General features: G+C 38.6%; 3 protein-coding genes across 5 annotated transcripts in view; 1 reads left to right on the top strand and 2 right to left on the bottom strand.

Moving 5' to 3' along the window:
* The window catches only part of LOC142984444 (adenosylhomocysteinase-like 1), a 60,634-nt gene extending 42,314 nt beyond the window's left edge, over positions 1 to 18,320 (top strand). For 2 of the 3 annotated variants that reach the window (XM_076132040.1, XM_076132042.1), the window contains exons 2-10: positions 4,941 to 5,143; positions 6,457 to 6,595; positions 7,029 to 7,199; positions 7,787 to 7,919; positions 8,482 to 8,608; positions 9,106 to 9,183; positions 9,712 to 9,891; positions 10,656 to 10,823; positions 11,472 to 18,320. In XM_076132040.1, coding sequence (XP_075988155.1) covers positions 4,941 to 5,143; positions 6,457 to 6,595; positions 7,029 to 7,199; positions 7,787 to 7,919; positions 8,482 to 8,608; positions 9,106 to 9,183; positions 9,712 to 9,891; positions 10,656 to 10,823; positions 11,472 to 11,630 — 1,358 coding nt within the window. In that variant the 3' untranslated portion in view covers positions 11,631 to 18,320. Of the gene's footprint in view, positions 1 to 3,545; positions 4,538 to 4,940; positions 5,144 to 6,456; positions 6,596 to 7,028; positions 7,200 to 7,786; positions 7,920 to 8,481; positions 8,609 to 9,105; positions 9,184 to 9,711; positions 9,892 to 10,655; positions 10,824 to 11,471 lie in introns of those variants that run through there. The other variant, XM_076132041.1, reaches the window with a different exon arrangement.
* A 406-nt stretch (positions 18,321 to 18,726) lies between these two features.
* On the bottom strand, positions 18,727 to 20,557 carry LOC142984445 (trypsin inhibitor-like). Its single transcript, XM_076132043.1, has 3 exons — positions 20,442 to 20,557; positions 19,622 to 19,676; positions 18,727 to 18,986 (listed from the first exon to the last, which is right to left on the bottom strand). Exons 1-3 carry the CDS (start codon positions 20,500 to 20,502, stop codon positions 18,872 to 18,874), a joined length of 231 nt encoding a protein of 76 aa, XP_075988158.1. The 5' UTR covers positions 20,503 to 20,557; the 3' UTR covers positions 18,727 to 18,871.
* A 1,538-nt stretch (positions 20,558 to 22,095) lies between these two features.
* Positions 22,096 to 23,896, bottom strand: LOC142984597 (trypsin inhibitor-like). The gene is made up of 3 exons (XM_076132335.1): positions 23,759 to 23,896; positions 22,981 to 23,035; positions 22,096 to 22,268 (listed from the first exon to the last, which is right to left on the bottom strand). Exons 1-3 carry the CDS (start codon positions 23,817 to 23,819, stop codon positions 22,148 to 22,150), a joined length of 237 nt encoding a protein of 78 aa, XP_075988450.1. The 5' UTR covers positions 23,820 to 23,896; the 3' UTR covers positions 22,096 to 22,147.
* Positions 23,897 to 24,379: the final 483 nt, after the last annotated feature.

The raw sequence follows: 24,379 nt of genomic DNA, 5'->3' as shown, positions 1-24,379 counted from the left end.
CATAAAAGAAAAAGTCTATTCGAAATCAATACAAAATCTATCATAACTTAGCCATAAAATTGACACAGCGTCAGAGGAAATAAATGCAAGGAATTTTGATTGACCGGTGCAAAGGTCTTTTGTAAGGCGTTGCAGAGCCTGAATTCATGCTAGAGGAAAACAATTCGGAATTACTTTAGTTTCAGGAGAATAATTAAATAAGATCGATGGATCGTTCATTTTTTTTTTAAATTATTATAACCTATTATGTTTATTACATTAAATATTTGTTATGGACTGACTCAATTACATCTTTACTAAAAATAATTGCTTTCCTCTGGCACGAATACAGGCTCTGCAACGACGTACAAAAGATTTTTTCACCAGTCAAGCAAAATCCTTGCATTTATTTTTTCTGACGCTGTGTCAATTTTCTGGCGAAGTTCTGATAGATTTTGTATTGATTTTGAATAGACTTTTTCTTTTATGCATTCCCAGTAAAAAATATCTACTAGATTTAGCTCGGGGGAACGAGGATGCCATAAAATTGTACCACTGTGTCCGATCCATTTGCGAGGATACTCTTCGTTCAAATAAAAATAACATTTTTAATGGCAAGAAAAGTGGCAAGTGTTATACTATTTTGAAATTTTGATTAAATGCGCCAACTTTTGAAACAACTTGCCAAGGGTAGTGTAGTACATTTTTTTTTCAGTATGAAGCGTCAAAGTTGACTAACGATATTTTTGAAAAAGATGACTCACTAAAACTTAACTTTTTTTATTAAATTAACAATGTTTTGTGCATTAATTTGTTATACGATTAATAGCATATTTAATTAAGATCACGAAATTCAAAAAAACACAGCGAAATTGTGAAATTGGTGATCACAGGACTTGAAAATGCGACCAAGGGTGTGGATTTTCAACTTTTTTGAAAAGTGTCTATTATTGCTGAACTAAGTGATATGGATTTTTTTTTTTATTTTTCCTATAGCCGGTATGACTTGGCCTTTCATCCTGTCTCGGATTATCGTTGAGTTTTGGGACACCCTGTATATAAAATAATTACGGGTTACGCGGTTTCGGACGTATCATCTCAAGTATACATTATTACGCGTGTGAAGAGCTCCGGCGCAGATAGGTCTGTCTGTAGCTATAATAATATTCTGAATCCAGACGGGTAAGCAATGGTCAGTCTATAATAAGGTATTATATTTTACACTGTAAACTGGTACGGATACAGACGAGAGCGGAAAAGAAGGTAACCACAGGAAATCAGGCCTACCTGAGCCTGTGTCACATTGAGTGCCCTTCGGGTCCCTTTCGTAAATAACCATTAGATGACAAAAGAGTTGTTAGCATTTTTATGTGTAGGTGTATCGAGCGCTTCGCAATTCGCGTGCTCAAACGAATAAGCAACAGTACGAAATACACGCGAGCGGAGCCGCACGGGTCAGCTAGTGAATAATAAATATACATAAATAAAAACTAAGACGAGTGTGACGATTCTGCTACTTGTTTTAACAAGAGATTCCGCACTTTGCTCTTAAACGTATGACGGTTAGTGGACATCCTGATTTCAAGAGGGAGCGCATTCCATAATAAAACCGATTGGACAGGAAAGGAAGAGTTGACAAACCCAGAAGTGTGAGATGGACATAGAAGAAGAAGATTGTTTGAGGAACGGAGGTTACGGTTGTGATTGTCGCACAGATATTGAAAGTAGGGAGTTAGGTAGGCTGGGGGAGTAGAAGAAGAGAGAAAAGAGAAGAGAGTCGTGAGTGCACGTAAGTGACGACGCTCACGAATAGGCAGCCACCTAAGTTGGGAGCGATAAGTAGATATATGATCATACTTGCGGAGGTTGAAGATGAATCGAATGCAGTTGTTAAGAAGACGGTCTAGTTTGTTGAGGAGATCTGCATTCCCACGCATAATCCTGTACGCTCCTAAAAACGTGTGATAGAGTCTGTGTGTAGAGGCGGCTATTCTCCTATCTCCTATCAAAATAAATAGGGATGTCAAGGGATAACAGATAGTTGCGGGTAGACACTAGTCTCACACAAATTAGGTCAACAGTATCGGCAACCCTAATGGACTATGATTTATGGTGTATTATATACTCTATAAATGAGTCACGAGATAATATTCGATGGAGCCGAGTTCATGGCTATGAATCAAATACGATTGATTTTAAATGAGCTCGTTTATTAAACGATTTAGTTAAGCTAGCTTTGCAAGGTTGGTATTTAGATGGATTATCGTTTTGTATGGGATAGCTGACCCGCGCAACTTCGCTTGCGTCACATAAGAGAGAATGGGTGAATTTTTCCCCGTTTTTGTAACATTTTCTACTGGTACTCTGCTCTTATTCGTCGTAGCGTGATGATATATAGCCTATAGCCTTCCTTATCAAATGGGCTATCTAACACTGAAAGAATTTTTCAAATCGGACCAGTAGTTCCTGAGATTAGCGCGTTCAAACAAACAAACAAACAAGCAATCAATCAAACAAACAAACAAACTCTTCAGCTTTATAATATTAGTGTAGATTTGAGCTGAAGGTATTCACGAATCCATATGTCCGTGATTTTGTCTTAACTATTTTTTACTTCTTTACGATGATAGTTTGCTAACCAAATTCAAACTTTTGACTATCATTTGGTATGTTTGCGTTAATATCAAAGTCGACCGGATTTTCAACAACTTTCCACCTATAGACTGATTGATTTGTTAAAAAGATTTCGTTATAAAATCATTAACCCCTGTTTTCTGAGGTAGGTACATTTTGCGGTAGTTTATCTATTCAACAGCGTAAAAACTCATAAAAAAGGCTATTGAATAGATAAACCACCGCTAAATTTACGCAGAAACCGGGGGTAAATGTTTTGTAAATTGTTAGGCACTAAAATGAAAAATTATAGTGGGATGCGAATTTAGACTAATTGTCTTTTAGGTCCGCTGGTCTTAGAACAATTTTCATGATAAATATATGCATAACCTTTTCTCCATCTCCTCCTTATACAGGATGATACCACAAACATTATTTAACATGTAAATTGAGAGGATATTAATATGACGTCACGTTACCCTTCGCGGCTCGTTAGTTAACTAACTGAATAGTACCCCCCACTCTTAACTACCCCCTTCCGGTCTCTCTTCTAGCCTTGTGTCTGTTTATGCATGCTTTAGAAGTTTTGCATACTGATGGTTATAAATTATTGATTTCATTTGTAGTATATCAAAAACTATTTAGCAGTTAGGTAATGGTAGTATGCTGGTATTTTGTACCAAACATTTTGTTATTAGTCACAGTACAAAGATTATCAGGGACCATAATATGCCTGGTCCCAAAGGCCCCCGATCCCAAAATTAGCGACCGTATGTAGAGGTCGTTGTTCAATAAAAAAAAACCTTAAAGAAAGAATTATCCGTATAAGTCATTAGGTACTAGATTGTACTCTCCTCGCTGATCCAAACCGCCGACGCCGCGTCGAGCGCAGGCGGGCGGCGCACCTGCGCCGCCTTCCTCCTTAACTGGAACCTCCGGGTGGCGGAATGGGACTTCCGTCGCCCACAGGAGAGGTGAGGTTCCCAAGATAGGTGATGGGCGGATGGTGTCACGTCCATCGTCTATGGTGTTTGATGCCGTCACTATCCACCCAGGCGGCATCACCCAGGGTAGGGCCCCTCATACAGGGGGGCGAGCCGCGCATGGCGTGCGTCTTGCGGTACTAGCTCATAGCGGCTATCCCGGCGCACGTCTTTGCGGAAGCGGTTGGACACTCGTCAGGTTTTTAGTGGGCTCTACGGCGGACCACATACCCCGTTTGCGCAGTCCCAGTGCAGCGGGGACCTAGCCGGTGGGTCGTTTTAATCGACTCCAACGGGTTTACCTGACGAAAAAAAAAAAAAAAAAAAAAGGTACTAGATTGTACACGAATTCGGGCATGGCAGCAGCGGATGAGCTTACCTTATTAATATTATAATTTCAAAGAAATTTCGCTACTAATGAAATAGTCGTAAAAAACACGCATATTCTTCTTTCGCTGAAATACATAAGACTTCTTGCAAGGGCTTTCTCTAAATCAAACGTCAAAGTTTGGCGAGTTTATTGGCAATCAACGCTTACTGAAATGTCTGTTTGTACAAATAGATAAATAAATATATGACACTTGTACCTTCCGGAAGCAAATCTCTAAAATTATATACTCATTACACAAATATGTGCAGTCCTAAATATATTTCAGTCATGAAATTCGTCACGATGCAGCTCGTATGTAGTCGTTACATTACATACACTTAAGTGTGAATGACGAAAAGTAATAAAAAACCGTATTTACTCCATCCATAAATGAAATCGATAACCAAGCCGGAATAGTAAATTTTAAAAACCGTTGTTTATTTTGGTAGGGATATATTTTCTTGTGAAGTATAGAAAATAGTAAGAAATATAATGTCATCCGAAATGAAGATAATTTCTGAAGGACAAAAGCCTAAAGAAGGTGAAAAAGTGAAGAAACGACATTCTATTATATCTGGGAGAAGTGATTTCTGTAAGTATGTGAAAATAGTGAAAAAAACCTTCTTTTTAGAATTTTTCTTTATTTCTCGCGTTTAGAATGTCCTTGTCAAATACATGTTTAATAGATAGAGAGCGCCTTGGCAGCAGCAGCTCGCGAAATTAATTACTTTTTTTACTTTTATACTACTGTAAATGCAGTAGCTAATATTCTATATCAACCGGAACCGACTGAACCGAATGAAAAAGCTACTCTATCTATACCTCATTGATTTTTACCACAATACCACTGTGAATTAGAAATCGTTTTTATTTTGCTGCTAATGACTTCTGCAAGGTCTACCTTGCGAGGTCTACCTCTTTTTCGCGAAAACCATGACTACCAATAGGAACTCTCTGTGATCCACCTTCTAACCTCCTCCTCTTCTTGTCTCCAGGGTCATCATCAGACGAAGATGAAGGAGTCCAGCCCCACGAGAAGGCCATTGCAGGAGGACAACCGAACCCAGCGTACTGTGTCCGCAACATCGAACAACATGCCTTCGGGAGACGGGAGATTGAGATCGCTGAGCAGGAGATGCCGGGCATCATGGCGCTGAGGGCCAGGGCTAAGGATGATAAGCCTTTGAAGGATGCTAAGGTATTATTTTTTTTGTACTGTCCCATTGCTAGGACTCTGTCACATTGCTAGGACTTACTGGTCTGGTATCCAATTGGAGGTACCGCGTCCTGGCCATTTTACTGTGACTTTTGAAGGAACACCGTCAGGTTATTAGTCGGTATGCCCAAATTTAAAACCGGTATGTCATGCCGGTGCAAGAGCCCGGCAGACCCCCACTTGCTCCATGGAGCGGGATATGCAGTAATGCATATTCCTGACGAAAAAAAAGGCTTACTGGTCTGGCTCTATCCGCGCAATACTGCTTGGCAGAAGGTTCATGTTTGAGCACCTTTTCAGAGACTATTTAAAAACCAAGTTAACTATTGTCTATTCAAGGCCCCCTAGACGATTAATAATATGACACAATTTGACGTATTGCACAATATGTTTACGGTTTTGTACGGTGGTCTAAGATCAAGAATCAGTTAATTAACAATACTTAGTAGCATTTCAAAGTTATTATTCCCTAAATTAAGGTTCAAAAATACTTCTAAAACAAGTTTTCAACACAAAAAACTTCCCTTTTGTTAAAAATATATGAACTTGCCCGATTTACTACTGATTACAATCGTTTGGAGGCACTTTTACGACCTCCGGGAGTTCCCCGGCCGTATCTTTAGTAACATTTAGGTACAGTATTACTTATACTTACTACAGTTTTTTCTTACTAAAGATTTCCTTATTTAATATTAACGAAAATGAAGGTCTTGAGACCGTGTTAAAGGCGGGATAAGGCTATCTTTCTTCAGAATAGCTTTTGCGTTTGTAGTTTTTGCAGGAAATGAGAAGTAAAATTTGTTTTTCTTTTATTATAACGCTACAACTTTTTTCTGATGAAGTAGATGATAGCCATCTACTTCATCAGAAAAAAGTTGTAGCGTTGTGAGTAGAGGAAGACTGAAAAAAAGATGGATGGATTGTGTGAATTTAGATATGGACATGCAAGGCGCAACGCATACCATCGAAGGCGCGCAAAGATACTGATTATTATTAATCATTTTCAAATCTCTACTCCTATTACATGTGAATAAAAAAATGGTAGGTTAGCTGCTTTAAATTGATTAAATCTCAGAATTTTCGCCACGATTCCGCTGGTTTACATTATATTTAAGACCTGAAACTACATAAAGTCCGCGCGGTCTCATACAAAAATGCTCCATTGCGGCCACCCGCGCGAGTACCCGTCGCTGGGAGCTGCTTCCTATTAAAGCTGAGAGAGAGCTCCTTCCTTTCCTTATGGTTGTTACGGTTTCTTTAACATATTTTCTAAAGCTTTTCTTCCTCCTTTCCAGATCGTAGGGTGCACTCACATAAACGCTCAGACGGCAGTCCTGATCGAGACGCTAGCCGCGCTGGGAGCTACGGTCCGCTGGGCTGCGTGCAATATCTACAGCACTCAGAACGAGGTGGCCGCTGCTTTAGCACATGCTGGTGAGTGGTTACGGCCTACGGGTATCTTTTTGTCTTGGTTCAACAGGTTGTTAAATAAAAAAAATACGCACACAAATTAAAACACATGTATTTGTTCCTAATTTACAATCATATTTTTGCCAAAGTTTTCCGTAGTAGTTTAGGTTTGCTTATTGATCGTTGCTTGCTTAGTGTTAAGTATGAGTTCCTTTATTTTACTTCTTACTTACTTATTTTATTATGCTTTCTTAAAGTTAACAGGTATTATGGAATTTTAACATTTTTCAGTGATTTAAAACTTTAATATTCTGTGCCCCTTTGCAAACTTAAGTTACCTTTTTTAGGCAATAGTCTTTTGATAGTCTGTAGATTCTTAACAATTTTTTATCTTATTTGAGGGGATCAAGTTTATAGGTGGTTTATTATACTTCAATTTCTTGTTCGTCTTCTCCAGGGTACGCGATCTTTGCGTGGCGTGGTGAGAGCGAGGAGGCGTTCTGGTGGTGCATAGACCAGTGCTGCACGCCCACGGCGAGCTGGCAGCCCAACATGATCCTGGACGACGGCGGAGACGCCACGCATCTCATGCTTAAGAAACATGCCGCCGCCTTCAAACATATTAAGGGTGAGTAACAGAGGAAGGCAACTTTGTAATTATCCTTTTCTTAAACATGCCCGATGTTGGGTTTTGCCGCCGAAGGGTGGAGGCCTTTGCCCAGCAGTGGGACATTCAAACAGGCTTAGGAAAAAAAATCCCCATTGGTTCCTTCTAGAACAGTTCCCTGGATGACAATTGGCAATTTTCTGCTGGCTGAGAAAATAAGTAGTCCAAAAAATTAATTTTCGTTTAACGGATAACCGACACGACCAGTGAGAGATTTGCTTGCTGTACGAGCTATTCGAGGCAAGGTGGTCTATGACCGTAACTTCTTTCTAAAATTGAAATTCATAGTAGACACTAGCGATTTAGAATTTAAGGAAATATACGGACTTGGTTGATAATCTAAGGAGTAACTTAGGATGAGATGTCAAATGACAGAAAGGGCTTATTGTACCATCATACAGACCCTAACACCTATAGCGAAAAGTCGATCTTCCATAATCTGTGGCCTATAAAGCCTCACTGGTAGTGGTTTTCAAACAAAAATGGCCAAGCTAACTCTACTAAAGCCACATAAAACTGATTATCTTAACTATTGTTGTCTCTTTCAGGTATAGTAGAGGAGAGCGTGACGGGCGTACACAGACTGTACCAGCTGAGTAAAGCGGGCAAGTTGTGCGTGCCCGCTATGAACGTCAACGATTCCGTTACCAAGACCAAGTTTGATAATCTGTACTCTTGTCGGTGAGTCTTACAACTATAATGTTAACCTGTATTATTAATATATAAACTGTAAGCCATTACTGTGTTGCTATTGGGGCAAATACTCCTCCCGGGTTTGGGGGTGGAACTTGGTTCTGCGTACACCACGCTGACAATATGCGGGTTAGGGGCTACTAGAATTAGAAAACTTAGGATATTACAAGAAGAACCGCATTTTTTTTTATAAAGAGTAAGTTGTAGATATTAAATATAAGATCAACATCGGTTAGGCGGTTTGCTGTGATTCATATACATTTGTGGCTTGGTTAAGAGATTAGAATAGAATTACTATTATAGAAGTAAGGAATATTGTTACTAACACAATGAGTTACTTGAAAAAAAGTCATTATTACTACATAGCAAAGTTTTTTTAGAAAATGAGACCAATATGTTTAAATATTTAAAATTTATTACTGAGCCGTATGTTTAAGCATATGGCTTTCAAATGGTGGAGAATTTAACGCCAAAGCAACAACAACTGTCTCTGACATGGGATCCAACTTAACCATTATTATTTAGTATATATTTTTACTATTAATTTCAGGGAGAGTATAATAGACGCGTTAAAACGCAGCACAGACTTGATGTTCGGCGGGAAGCAGTCAGTCGTGTGCGGGTATGGAGAAGTCGGGAAGGGGTGCTGCCAAGCACTCAAAGCTTTAGGATGTGTGGTGAGAACTTGCAATACTAACATCCAGTTACTCCACTGAAATAAGTATCATACTTTTGACTGTTTTTTTTAACCCTTTTACTGTCCCACTGCTGGGTAAGGGTACCAAAAGAGGGATAGGTTAGGCTGTCCACCACGCTGGCCAAGTGCGGGCTGGAGACTTTGCATGTCAATAAATGTGTAAAACAAGTTTGCGCATGCGAGGTCTCATCACGATGTTTTCCTTCACCGTTACTACTAAACAGTTATATTACCTGACTGTCTTTTTAGATGTGAAAATGGCCCTAAACGTCGTTGAAAAGGAATTATTTCTTTTATACTCACTAATAATATTTTCTATATTCACCCCGGATAGTCATGGCCTGTATATTTATATGAAGGTTTTTATACAGAATAGCACGATTTCATGTCGTTCACTATTATTTGAATAGTGACGATATATTGTCAATATCGTCGTTCATAAGATTTCGGTTGTAACAATGTGTTTTTATTTTTCAGGTATACGTAACAGAAATCGACCCTATATGCGCGTTACAAGCGGCCATGGACGGTTTTAGAGTTGTCAAATTGAATGAGGTAAGTGGGGTCTATCCCAGTAGTCCCTGTAGTAGTACCTGTTGTCACACAACAATTCAATGGAACCAGTTGTTTTGTCCCTTCCGTCTGTCCCATTAGTCCCGTGATTTTTCTGCAACGGGACACCTGGCACCAAAACAGTGTCACTTGTCCCGCCACGGGACAACTGAGACAAAATAGTGCCAGTTGTCCCGTCACGGGACAACTCAACGGGACTAGTGGGATAGACCCGGTAAGTGAAATTTGTGTTTCTCTATAACTTGTACTCGTATAAGGTTCATCCAAAATACTGTGTATTTTTATCGATAATTATTATGAAATTAAAATTATTAGGTACTCACTGAAAATGGATGTCAGGCACTCCCAACAAAAATACGGGCGTGTCATATCATTACACTATATTTCTGTACTAAAATGTTTTTGACATACAGAGAAGCTGATTTGACACATAAAATTTTAGACCCTTTAGTATAATATGTACAAACGTTGATAGTTTAACTTAACAAAATATATTTTTTATTTACCCAGGTGATCCGTCAAGTGGACATAGTGATCACAGCCACGGGCAACAAGGGCGTGGTGACGAGGGAACACATGGAGCGCATGAAGAACGGCTGCGTCGTCTGCAACATGGGACATAGTAACACTGAGATAGATGTACACGCGCTACGTACTCCTGATCTGCTGTGGGAGAGAGTTCGCAGTCAGGTATACTACCTATCTATACTAATATTATAAAGCTGAAGAGTTTGTTTGTTTGTTTGATTGATCGTTTGTGTTTGTTTGTTTGTTTGTTTGAACGCGCTAATCTCAGGAACTACGGGTTTGATTTGAAAAATTCTTTCAGTATTAGATAGCCCATTTATCGAGGAAGGCTTTAGGGTATATAACATCACGCTACGATCATTAGGAGTGGAGTAGCAACGAAAAATGTTACAAAAACGGGGAAAAATTTCACCCATTCTCTCTAATGTGACGCAAGCGAAGTTGCGCGAGTCAGCTTGCAGTCTCATAAAATTTTAAATTGACAATAATTTGACTGCTTCCATGGCGCAGTGGTTTAGGTCGCCACGCCGATACCATTGCGTGGGGAGTTCGATTCCTACACGAAACAATTATTTGTGCGATCCACAAATAATTTGTGGAAGAACGAGGTGATCATGTTCCTCCAACACAAAGGAAGGATCCTCCGACCAGGCGAGGAGATCATGCCTGGTGGGCCTAGGCTGCCCGACTGTTGTAGTCGGGAACTTGTATATATAGTCAGTTGCAGTGCAAACTTCGATAGCGCGATCTAGGACTTGTGACGTCAGTCACACTGCGCGTAGTGGTTGGTTGTGCGCTGGTCCCAGTAGATGTCGCTGTATGTAGCGATCCGCTACATACTACGTCCAATTATTCTGACCACGGGGCCGTGGAGGTAGCTTCTTTTCTAAAATTCGGGTATAACAAACCGTATATTTGTTCCCCAGGTGGACCACATAATCTGGGCGAACGGCAAGCGCATCGTGCTGCTGGCGGAGGGCCGGCTCGCCAACCTGTGCTGCTCGTCGCTGCCGTCCTTCGTGGTGTCCGTCACCGCCGCCACGCAGGCGCTCGCGCTCATCGAGCTGTACAACGCGCCGCACCATCGGTACAAGGTATGCAACCCACTAGCCCACTGGTGGGCAATTGACCTTAAATGAGAGAGGGTTTAGGTCACTTGATCACCTGCTAATTGCCAGATTTGTTTAAATGGCTCTTAGGTATGAAAAGTTTGATTGTTTTTTTTTCTGTTCATTCACAACGCTCTCTGTTTCATTGAAACTAGGTTACACCGCGTGCTGAGCGAACGCGTACACGAAGAAATATATAAATTAACAATTAAAATATATAATTATAACACTGTATTATATAATATGTTCAGATTAAATGACCGTTGATGTCGTAGACCTCCTGGCCTGACACTAGAACAACATAGACAATTATCACACGACATAAACAAAGCCTGGAACGTTGGCTGGTTTTAATAAAAGTGGTCGCTGAAGACAGTCATTTTTTATTTCGAAAGTTTATTCATAGAGATCTGGGTCATGTCAATATTTTATGTTTTTTTCCATATGTAATTGAACCAGTATTTACAATACTTATACTGAAAAATATCTCAAATGACAAAATAACCTTTATTTGCCGCGTTTGTAACATCAACGATACAAAAGCCTGTGTTCTGGGAGACAGTGCTCAGTCCAAAAAGTTTCTAGCCACATTAATGATGGACGTTATTTAGCTAAAATTATTTATTGTTACAGGCTGACGTATACCTATTACCGAAAAAAATGGACGAGTACGTAGCGAGCCTGCACCTGCCCACATTCGACGCTCACCTCACAGAACTAACGGACGAGCAGGCCAAATACCTAGGACTTAACAAAGTAGGCCCTTTCAAACCTAACTACTATAGGTACTAGCATATAATGTATCGTAATAATAATAGTAAACGTTGAATTGTGGGTAGTTGCGTTGGAGTGTCGCTGTTGTAACGTTAATGTCACGCAAGTAACACGCAGATGACACGCATGTAATACGCTTGTGACACGAAGTTATCACGAGTATGACACGCAGTTGTCAAGCGTATGACACGCACGTGACCCGCTTATGACACGCAGTTGACACGCAGGTGACACGCATGTCACAAGCAGTTGATACGTCGTTGTCACGTTGTAGCCAAGCAGTTGTGATGCAATTGATTTCCAGTGGATACTCTAGCTATTGATACGTCGACGAAATGTTGTGGTAACGCTATAAGTTAATGTAGGTACATCTGACACGCTATTAAAGCGCTGTAGATACGCAGCTGTCACGCAGTTGTCATTACAATTGTTTTTGAGTTAAATAAGCGATTGGTATATTCGCCTTAAACTATAAAACAAAAATCATAGTTGAACAATAAAACTTAATCGAAGTTTTTTTATAGTTCATACACCACTATGTAATATCAAACAAAAATTTCGCAGTATTGGGACTGTAAATATCACATAAATTATATTATTTTCTACATTACTATAGCAAATACAATTGTATTATAATAAAAAAACAGCGACATACAACGCAATTACCACGCAACATCAACGCATTTGCGACGCATACACCCCGCAGTTGCGACGCAAACGAACCGCGGCGTTTATTAGTGTTAGACAAAATGGTTGCTTTATGTAATGTATGAAAGGTAAAATGTATGTATGGGGTAATAATTATGGTGAATTTGTATGGAAAAAAATGTATGAAAAATATAACGCAGTGCAATTTGCGATTGTGATAGTATTTTGCTGTGGAAGTTTCCCTGAGACGCCCCTAAATTTAAGGCATACTGTAAGATGAGCATATAGTTTGCGGCAGATTTTATGTTAGGCAATTCGATTGTGACAAACTGTAAGCTTGATAACGATGTACCACTGTGTCTAGGGCATTTAGTCTGCTGCAACTTAGCAAATGTTTTGTCGCGAACTGTATACTTGGCAAATAAATTTGTTGCATACTATATGCTTGGCATATATGAATCCTGAGAGTTTACTTAAACCGACACAATTTTTGTTTACTTAATCTCATGGCCCGTTTCTATAATCTATCGCCAGTAAGGTACAAATTTACTATAGTTTACTTGTTTCGAAGGATGTAAAATACTTAATTATTAAACTATAGTAGACCTCTCTATTACCGTCAGTAGATTATGAAAACCCACAGCAAAATACACGCAATCGTCCAACATTTTAAATCAACCGGTGATTTTTAAAAAGATATACTATAAAAATGCTTGACCCGCTTTGGTGGAGTTCTTATCAAAGTGTAGACGCTGAGAGAGAGTTACTAGTCGATTAGTGTTGTTCAGTTATAGTGACACTAAAATAGTTTGGTACAAATAAATTTAAGGTGATTATTTTTTTGTAGAACATATTTTTATTTTGGCTGTTTAGAAAACACGCTTTGTCAAATTCACAAATAACTACATTCGGTTTTGACTGCCTCCGTGGCACAGTGGTTTAGGTCACCACGCCGCTACCATTGCGTCGTGCTTGCAGGTTCGATTACCACACGGAACAATTATTTGTGCGATCCACAAATAATTGTTTCGAGTCTGGTTGTGCTTTGTGTCCGTTGTTTGTTTATAAAAGTCCCCGCGACACAAGAGCAATTCTTAGTGCGGGAGTTGTCTTTAAAAAAGAACAAAAACAAGTTTTGGCACAATATTTTGCCGATAGGGTAGTTCTTGTCCGATCGTCACAATTCGGTTTTTATTCAAACGCGGTTATTTGGTATAAAAACGTGTTTTCTAAGCAGACATGATAAAATTACGAAACGTAGAGAATCATTATCTTTTGGTAACTTAAAGAGTTTATCATTGCGCTCTAAACAATCAGTGGGTTAAGTAAACTTCGCCGCAGATATTATATAGATGGGTGGTCGCTTAATGATATTTGAGTTTTAAGCGTCTGCGTGTTAGGTAAAATTCGGTCGCGGCTGTTATCAATTAAGATAACAGTCGTTAAGCCATGTCTAAGGCCTTAGGTGAACAACTTTGACACTAGGTTGACCACTAACCATACGATAAACAAATACATTGTGAAGAGTTAACCAAAAAGATGATGATTTTCTAAACTTAGTAAGAATTTCGTATAATACAATACGGTTTTACACAATCATTAAACTAATATCCTTCGGGCGGCTTGAACAACTTTGACACTAGGTTGACCACTAACCATACGATATCGCCGGCGCCACACGTTGGCCCCAATATAGGCCCCAACGCTATTCGTCCAACGTTTGAATCTAGAAAATGGCATTGGTCCCAACGTTGGGGCGACCGTTGGTAGTTGGCCGGCCCGTGTCGGTTTCATTAAAGGAATCTGCGCCAACGCTCGCGATCTGACGGGACAGAACTAGTTTATAAGCTAACGTGTGTACACCTCACCGAGATTGCAGTCCAATGTTGGTACAAGCGTTGGGGCCGGCGTAAGAATAGTGAAAGACAAATTAACTCAACTCAATTGTATTACTCGTGTTGTATTATACAAAATACAAATGCGAAATATTAAAAATGCTAGTAAAAAACGTTTGTCAATAAATAGATAAATCACAAAGATTGTAAGTTTATAGAGCCGATGTTTCATGTAGAAGAAATGTGCACTTATAGAATCGTTTTGGCATAACATGTGAATGATTTTGTGGGAAATTAATGACCTTAAGGTCAATTTCAATTTATTCACAGTCAGCTAAAGGTTAGTGACTGACTCTGTACTGCAGTGGTTCAGGTTGCCAAGCTGCTACCATTGCATTTGGAGGTCGTGGGTTCGATTTCCACACGGAACAATTATTACTGCGATCCGAAAAAAATATTGTTTCGGGTTGTATTTTGTGTCCGTTGTATGTATGTTTGTATAAGTCCCCGCGACACAAGGGTAATTCTTAGTTCGGGGGTTGTCTTTTATAAATTCTGATATACAATATACATAAAATCATGCATTTTCCTATAAGAGTAAACCAAAAATTTAATTCTAAAAAAGGGCAATGAAATTTATAATTTGACTTTAAAATAACTAGACGATTTCTGTCCCACTGCTGGGCAAAAGTGAAACGCCTGTTATTTATTCATTAATTTCCCACAAAATCGTATCAGAAAAAATTGGCCTAAAAATTTGTAATTGTATGTATGCAATTTATTTGTTGAATAATGGCGGTTATACACGTTGTATTATAAACAAAATTATTGTAAAACAAGGCTTGTATAAATATTCAGTTGGTATAACATTACTGCCGGTTTCTATATTGTTAAACTTAGATAGGTTTGGTTACTAGCCGATATTGTGTTGTATCCGTCGGTAGATCCTGAATTTTTCCTTGGAGAGGGGTAGAGAAGGGGATGCTTGAGGGTGGAGGGGGTAAAGTTAACCCTTTGACGCTATATTTTTGTCGACAATTGCCGACAAAAGCGTCGTTTGTCTAGTATAGCCGATTAAGCGGTCAAAGGGTTAATAAAGAGATGAGAGAGTGTATAGTGAAATTAATCTGTCCTAGGGATATTTTGGGTGTGATAGTTTAGAAAAATGGAGTACTCTTGCGCCCTCTCAAGCCTCTCTCCTGGATCCGTTCGTGCCATTCTGAAGTACCATTTTAAAGTAAACTATATTTTGACCAAAACCTGAAATTTATACATTAAAACTAATTAAAATCGTTAATTTTCACTTATCTGTGATGTTCTGTTCATATGTACATACATTACGTATATGCACGTAGCCGTACCGCGCGTACATACATTTATCCGTCTTATATACATTTTTTAATCCATTAGTTTTTTTCATTTAGTCCCACTGCTGGGCAAGGGTCTCCTCCTAAACGAGGGGAGGGGTTAGGCCTTGAGTCCACCACGCTGGCTAAGTGCGGGTTGGGGACTTTGCATGCCCTCAATAAATATATTTTAGGCTTGCAAGGTTTTATCACGATGTTTTCCTTCACCGTTAGAGCAAGTGATAATTATTTCTAATACACACATAACTTTGGAAAGTTATTGGTTGCCTCGGGTTTGAACCTGCAACCATTTGCGTGGGAGGTGCCAACTTTTACCACTCGGCTATCACTGCTTATATACTTACGTCTGTCTTATATACTGTCTGTACATATGAACGTGAAACTGAAATTCAATGTTATTTTAATATGATATTATTTCGATGTCTATAATTAAATATGTTGTTGTTATAGAAAAAGCAAAAACAAAAAAATAAATGTGTGACTTAATTAGCTTGTAAAAATTATCAGTATTTGTGTTACTAGTGATTGTTGGGTAGTAAAATATATATATCAATTTATATTATAAAACGTATATGCGCTCACCGGTCGGTAAACGATCTGTAGGCTAAGCCACCCTCGGCGCGGTCATTCCGTAGATGGGTGACCGCATCGTGGTATTTGAGCTGGGCGTCTTCGTGCTTCGGAGGGCACGTAAAAAGTCGGTTCCCGTTGTTGTCAATAAGGATAAAAGTCGTTTAAAAAAAATCTATAAGAAATATGAAAACACTAATTGCCTGACTCGTAAATCGAACCATTGAACGTTTATATCAATGAAAAACTGAAGCTACTGTCCCACTGCTAGGCAAAGGTCCTTTCGGTATAAGGTTTTAGGCCTTGAGTCCACACCGGCTGGGACGCGGAGTATCCAATTGGAGGTACCGCGTCCTGGCCACTTTATGGTGACAGTTGAAGGAACACCGTCAGGTTTTTAAGCGGTATGGCCAAATTTAAAAGCCGGAACGCCTAGCCGGCGGGAGAGCCCGATAGACCCCCGCTACCTCCCTGGAGCGGGACATGCAGTAATGCATTTTCCTGACGAAAAAAAGACCTCGAGTCCACAACGCTGACCAATTAGTGGACTTATACGTATATTTTTTACTACCCAAAAGCCCCTAGTAAAAATTGTTTGTATATTTTGAAAATACAATTATATTTTAAATGTATCGTATGCTATTATAATTTAGATGTTACATTCGTATTGTGTTCATGTATAAAATTAGTTGTTAAGTGTATAGGTTATAGAACAACTGTCAAATCGACCGCATTATTTTTTTTAGTTTGGCAATACCTTTAAAGCCACTATTATATTTAGACAATGATTGTCTACATCAATGGCTCCCAACCAGTGTTCCGTGGATGTCAAAATATATACATATATCAGCTTAGCCATTCTTCCAAGCTATGTTGGAGTCGGCTTCCAGTCTCACCGGATGCAGCTGAATATCAGTGTTTTACATGGAGCGACTGCCTATCGGACCTCCGCAACCCAGTTACCTGGGATAACACGATATCTTTCGGTAAGACTGGTTGTCAGACTTTCAAGCTTCTGACTACTGTTAACGACTGTCAAAGATCTTCGAAAATGACAGCCGGGAGCCACAATTTAACGTGCCTTCCGTAACTCGGAGGAACATATGCTTACGTAGTGGTCCCTGCTAACAAGAATAATATAAAAGTGGTCCCGGACTAAGAAAAGGTTGGGAAACCCTGGTCTAAACCAAATTTATGATTTTATTAGTTACCAATATGTTACCATACTTATAATTAAATAGATAAAAAGTTTTTATTTTGTGCAATACACTATAATCATGTATATTAAATATTATATTATTTTGTTCTTTATAATTTATTTATGTTTGTATATATAAATACTAATTTCCATGTTAACGAATGATTAATGTATTATTGTTTTTATTGAATTACAATATCATTATTATGTTTGCACTTAAGTGCAAAATGCGCTCAAGCACTCGGTGTACTGAATATTTTGCACCCAGTATACTAAGATACCTGAATAAGTATAGTTTAACTTAACAACTGTAAAATGGACAGATTTCTTCATACATTTACTACAACTTTAACGATTTTAAACTCTCACGACTTGTACACATAATATTATAATGTCTCAATGAGTCATCCTATGACCACGGTCGATGCAATTCGATCGAAACGTCGGGTAAACAATTAAGGCATTTCCATTTAATTTTTAATCGTGTTTAAGACCCTTTACATTATAATATTACGGTTCTAAGTTTGTCGAAGTACGTACACTGAGTGCTATGAGTTGCACCCAATATATTCAATGTACAAAAAATATACCAATATAATTAAAAACAAAGGTTTTTAAGAGCATAAAATCAGCCTAGTCTTTCTTCCAATTATGTTCGAGTCGGCTTCCAGTCTTACCGAATGCAGCTGAATACCAGTATTTACATGGAGCGACTGCCTATCTGACCTCCACAACACAGTTACTTGGGTTATAACACGATACCCCTCGGTAAGACTGGTTGTCAGACTTTCAAGCTTCTGTCTACTGTTAACGACTGTCAAAGATCTTTGAAAATGACAGCCGCAAGTTTAAAGGGCATCTGGTGTGTTAAATCCCATCAATATTATAAAAATACTGTTGAAATAACAAGTGCAAGTTGTTTTGCACCAAATTTAATAATGAAATTGAGTTTTACATTAGCACCCGGTGCAAAAAGTTGCAGTTTGCACCCGAGCAAGCTTAGGCCCTGTAGCCGCCGCCATTTGTAATTATGTAGATTATAATAAGATATTGTTGCTATGTTTCTAATAAATATACCATTAGAAAAATGTATTTTGTGTTTTATTTTTCGTCCTTTATTTTGCTACAAATAAGCAAATACATTACATTGCTTCTTAAAAAGTATTTCGGTTATAAATGGATGATGGATTGACTGCAAAAGTGAGTTCTACGGACGGACAAATAGTTTTCATTATTGGTAACTATTGCGAGGTCGAAAAAATATACAGTGCATAATAAATTCAAAACATCACATTATCCTAGGATAAAATAGTTTTTAAATATTCTTTATTTAGGGACATCTACCGGCCAGTCTCTATACTAATAATTATACAGAACAGTTACGATCATGCCGCTTGTAGTTATGCAGACGTTGGATAGATGGCGCTAATACGAATATAATTACGGCAAGATTATGCGTTTTAATATTTTAACTAAAATAAATAAATGCAACAAGGTTATGCTTTGTTAAAAATTTAATAAAACAATATGTACATTTATTGTTTCATTCGAAAAATATTGTAGAAGACCATTTTGAATATACGTTTATGCGTCGTCGTAATTTATCCAGTACTTATCTGCAAGCCGTTAACTGTGGTTAAACTAGTCATAACATGCAGCTAGACATTCTTCAAGAGAATCGAACTTATTCTCGTTGCCTTGACACCCACCAAAGACAAACTTCTTGCACCTGTTCTCAGCGACATCGTAAGCGTATCTAAAAATAAAAATAAAATTTAAATAAGTAGGTTTACATACTTAGGTATATTTTTGATTACAGAAGTAGTTTCGCGGCAGACAGTATTCTTTTTGTTAATCCAGGTTAAACTAACCCTCTTATTCATAAACACACTATAAACCTATTTTAGTTAATAAGCTACTATAATATGTTTTCTCTTTTTCATTTCGCTAAGGAGTGAACGAAACAAAACACTTTATAACTTCATATATGTTATGAATAAGAGGGTAAGTATTTGCTTTCTGAACCGTCTTCGTGGCGCGATAAGTACATAAATATACGTTTATAAGTAATGTATAGCACTGCCGACGTGGACCAAAGATATGTCCATTTTCTGAAAAGAAGTGCTTAGTGAAGTTTCAGGTCATAGTCTACCGTGCTTCGGCGAGCACGTAAAAGCGTCGGTCCTGCGCCTGAATCCTCACTGGTCGTGTCTACCGTCCCACCGGGTTATGAGAGTAAAGGAATAGAGAGTGTACCTGTGTACCGTGCACACACTTTGACACTAAAAACAATGTCTCGATGGCTGGTTTCAATAAAACTGGCCACCGTGGCACAATATCGACCAGGAGGAGGTCATAATAATATGCAAAGTTATCTATGTTTTATGTTACCTTTCCAAGTAAGCGTAGCACATTCCTGATTCAATAGGCAGGTAGCATATTTCATCTGAAATACACAACAAAAATATAAACTCATTACTGTCCCTACAGCTAGCCAAGAGTCTCCTCCCGGAATGAGGGAGGAGCTACGTTTTGAGTCCAACACGCTAGCCAAGTGCGGGTTGGGGACTTTGCATTCCTTCAAGAAATGTTATATCATTATATTTTCCTTCACTGTAAGAATAAGTGCTAATAAAATAATGTTAATATAAAAGTTGGCCCCGGTTATTGTCAATTAGCTGACCCGCGCAACTTCGTTTGCGTCACATGAGAATGGGTCATAATTATCCCCGTTTTTGTATTTTTTTTACTGGTACTCTGCTCCTATTGGTCGTAGCGTGATGATATATAGCCTATAGCCTTCCTCGATAAAAGGGCTATCTAGCACTGAAAGAATTTTTCAAATCGGACCAGTAGTTCCTGAGATTAGCGCGTTCAAACAAACAAACTCTTCAGCTTTATAATATTAGTATAGATTAAGACAACAGTCGTTATGCCACGTAAAAAGCGCGAGTCGCCTTATCAACTTTGACACTAGGCTAACAAATAACTATAAGTTAATAGCTCACGCAGCAGAAGTTGCTTTGCCATATAAAAAAAATGTGTCACTTAGGTGTATGAAAAATAGATGTTGGCCGATTCTCAGACCTAGTCAATATGCTGACAAAATTTCATGAGATTCGGTCAAGTCGTTTCGGAGGAGTATGGCAACGAAAACTGCGACGCGAGAAGTTTATATATTAGATATACTTAATTACAATAATTTACTTACTTCTACTTTCACTAAATACAATAGCAGTCACCAAAATCAACAGAAAACTTATAAACTTCATGTTGTATTTACGATAATTACGTCGCACTTGTAAACTAATCAACGGTTCTAATAATATGAATAAGGAAATGAGTTCTAAGTACTTATCTATACTAATATTATATCTATACTAATATTATAAAGCTGAAGAGTTTGTTTGTTTGTTTGTTTGAACGCGCTAATCTCAGGAACTACTGGTCCGATTTGAAAAATTCTTTCAGTGTTAGATAGCCCATATATTGAGGAAGGCTATAGGCTACATATCATCACGCTACGACCAATAGGAGCAGAGTAGCAACGAAAAATGTTACAAAAACGGGGAAAATGTTGACCCATTCTATCTTATGTGACGCAAGCGAAGTTGCGCGGGTCAGCAAGTAATATAATACAACTACTAGTTATCAGGGATGCACTTAGATTGTTATCTAACTCGTGGAAGAGCTCGTGACTTAGTTAACAACAGCCACGCGGATCGATTTCTGAAGCTGAGTCACGTTTGCCGAGGTTTTCCTGTGGATGGGTGACCATCTCATACATATCGAGTTCCTCCGGTTGTTTTGGAAAGCACGTTAAATTGTGGGTCCCGGCTGTCATCTTCAAAGATCTTTGACAGTCGTTAACAGTAGTCAGAAGCTTGAAAGTCTGACAACCAGTCTTACCGAAGGGTATCGTGTACCCAGGTAAAGTCATTGAAGTGTTGCCTTGGGTTCGAACCTGCAACAGCTTGTGTGGTGGTTGCAAGCATAGACCACTCAGCTATTAGCTCACTACTCGACCGACCAGTATTCTATACTTTGGTAAGTCCCTCCCTGTAAACATTATCTCTGGGGTCATATTATGTCAAAGATCATTTTGATAACATATATTTATCAACAGTTCTTAAAGCATCGGATTTTCCGTAATTCTGAAAGATTTTCCCTGTTATTTATTGTTTACTGATAAATATAAAATAGGTTTTCTGAAGAGTGACTAACCCCCGGTTTTTGAGGTACATTTAGCGGTGGTTTTTGTATTTAATTGCGTTTTTTGTATGAGTTTAAACGCTTTAATAGATAAACTACCGCTAAATGTACCTCAGAAAACGGGGAAAGTGACTTAGTCTCAACTTTCGTGTTAAACTACCATATTATACCTACACTAGCTGCCCCGCGCAACTTCGCTTGCGTCACATAAGAGAATCATAATTTTCCCCGTTTTTGTAACATTTTTCACTGGTACTCTGCTCCTATTGGCCGTAGCGTGATGATATATAGCCTATAGCCTTCCTCGATAAATCGGCTATCTATCATATACCTACATACTGAGTTCCTCTGTATTTCGGAAGGCACGAAAAATTGTGGGTCCCAGCTGTCATTTTCAAAGATCTTTGACAGTCGTTAACAGTAGTCAGAAGCTTGAAAGTTTGGGTTTTGGAGGTCCGATAAGCAGTCCGGTGAGACTGGACATATTTATTTATTTTATACTTTATATTATTATACTGCTGTATAAATGCGGACTTAATGCCAGGGGAATTTTCTTCCAGTCTACCTTAGAGTGATATAATATTTAGTTTATTGTGACATTCGAAATACCAGATATCAGATGGGCCGAGATGTCAAGAAAAAATACTATAACATATTTTAAAACCATTTTTAATATTAATACAAGCCGCAATAGTTTACCCAGCACTAATCTGTCAGTTCACACACAGCTTGACACTCTTCAAGAGAATCGAATCTGTTATCGTTGCCAGTACATCCTCCATAGACAAATAGTCTGCACCTTTTTTCAACTACGTCGTAGGCGTATCTAAAAACAAAAAAATAATACATAAAATTGATACTGGTTTAACAAAGATGTACAGTGATAGCCATGTGGTATAAGTTGGTACCCCACACGAAAGTGGTTGCAGGTTCGAACCCGAGGCAACACACCAATGACTTCCAAGTTATGTGTGTATTAGCAATAATGATCACTTGTTCCAACGGTGAAGGAAAACATCGTGATGCAACCTTGCATGCCTGAGAGTTCTTTAGAATAGTTTTTGAAGGTATGCAAAGTCACTAACCCGTACTTGGCTAGCGTGGTGGACTCAAGGCCTACCTCATTACGGGAGGAGTCCTTTGCCCAGCAGTGGGACAATAATGGGTTATATTTACTTTTACGGAAATTGTAAATAGAAACGCCGGGAGGGGACGCCCTAGAAAGACATACACAGATCATATCGGTGATGTCTTGCAAAAAGATCAGGTGCTACTCGTAACCGGCGGTCCTGTATGACAACATGACAATGTATGTATGTGAATGAAGCAAGGGAAGTTTATAATGATTCTGACAAGTGGCGTTCTCTGTTCCCTGCCTACCCATATAGGAAAAAGTACCCACATATTACTTAGTGCCTATTTTACCTACTTCAAACTTTATAGAATTATGGCCTGTATCCATATAACGGCCATAATCCATGTATGTGTGTTTGTCTGTATGCATGTATGTATGTATGATGAGATAAATAAATACTTACTTTTCCATGTGAGCCATGCAGATTCCTCCGTCAATAGGCAGATAACATCTTTCTTCTGAAATACACATAGAAAATTAAAATACCTGTCCTACTGTTGGGCAAATAATAATGGAATGGCGCGGATTAGGACTAGAGTTGCCAAGATTCAGGCCGATAATTTCCGGGACATTTCTGGGGCCACGGACGAAATGAGAGTGTTGGTCTCCGGCCCAAAACTTCATTAATAGGATGACCTATAAAAAAGCATCGTGGCTTAGTTAAAGCCAGTATGTTTTCATTCCGGGACATAAAAGTAAAATAACGAGACACGGGACTATACGCAAAATTCCGGGACAATCCCGGCCATCTGGCAACCCTAATTAGCAAAAAAAACCACGCCGATCGAGTGTGTACTGGAGACTGTACATTCCATCAGCCTAGCCTTTCTTCTAAATTTGTTAAGCCATGTTCAAATTGACGGCCTCCCTGGTGCAGTGGTGAAAGTGGTCGCCATGGCACTAGCAGTGCATTGGGTGGTCGTGGGTTCGATTTCCAAACTGATCAAATATTTCTGCGATCCACAAATTGTGGTTCCAGGTCAAGTTGTACTTTGTGTCCGTTGTTTGTATGTTTGTAAAAGTCCTCGCGATACAAGAACAATTCTTAGTGCGTGAATTGTCTTTTAAAACAACAATTGGCTCGCGTCTTGAACAACTTTGACTCCAGGTTGACCACTAACAATACGACGAATGCATTTTTAAGTCAAAAAGTTATTAGATTTTAAGTAATTTATACATACCTTTGCTTTCACTAACTACAATAGCAGCGACCAAAAAGAACAGAAAACTTATATATTTCATTTTTATATTTACTAAAGTAACGTCTTACTAGTAAAGAATCAAAGATGCTAATAATATAAAGAACTAAACGATTTCCAGTTATATTATAATGCAACTGATTGTTAACAGGGAGGCATTCAAGTTTATATCAAGCTATAGTCTGAGTGGTATAAGTTGGTACCTCCCATAAAAGTGGTTGCAGGTTCGAGCTTGAGGCACATACCAATGACTTTTCCAAGTTATGTGTGTATTTAAAACAAGCTGACCCGCGCAACTTCCCTTGCGCCACATAAGAGAGATTGGGTCATAATTTTACCCATTCTTGTAATTTTTATAATTGCTACTCTGCTCCTTTTGGTCGTAACATGATGTTATATAGCCTTCCTCAATAAATAGGCTATCCAACATAAAAATACTATTCGAATCCTGGGTCAGATCAAATGCTTTTTGTCTTCTCAAAATAACATTATAATATTTCTCAATTATAGTCCGGACTTTGGTAACGTGCCCGGTAAATGGAAGTAGAGTAGTCCTTATTCGAAAAGAACTATAGCACTTAGCACGACACGCAGTCGAACCCG

The sequence above is a fragment of the Anticarsia gemmatalis genome, chromosome 27 (genome assembly GCF_050436995.1).
Source record: "Anticarsia gemmatalis isolate Benzon Research Colony breed Stoneville strain chromosome 27, ilAntGemm2 primary, whole genome shotgun sequence".
Lineage (NCBI taxonomy): Eukaryota > Metazoa > Arthropoda > Insecta > Lepidoptera > Erebidae > Anticarsia > Anticarsia gemmatalis.
This window is presented reverse-complemented; position numbering and strand designations above follow the sequence as displayed.

Coding starts and splice junctions, on each gene's coding strand:
- LOC142984597 (XM_076132335.1), bottom strand. CDS start 23,819: ATGAAATATATAAGTTTTCTGTTCTTTTTGGTCGCTGCTATTGTAGTT. Junction 23,036..23,758: donor TGTAGTTAGTGAAAGCAAAG/GTATGTATAAAT, acceptor TGTGTATTTCAG/AAGAAAGATGTTATCTGCCT. Junction 22,269..22,980: donor TGCATGGCTCACATGGAAAA/GTAAGTATTTAT, acceptor TTTTGTTTTTAG/ATACGCCTACGACGTAGTTG.
- LOC142984445 (XM_076132043.1), bottom strand. CDS start 20,502: ATGAAGTTTATAAGTTTTCTGTTGATTTTGGTGACTGCTATTGTATTT. Junction 19,677..20,441: donor TGTATTTAGTGAAAGTAGAA/GTAAGTAAATTA, acceptor TGTGTATTTCAG/ATGAAATATGCTACCTGCCT. Junction 18,987..19,621: donor TGCTACGCTTACTTGGAAAG/GTAACATAAAAC, acceptor TTTTATTTTTAG/ATACGCTTACGATGTCGCTG.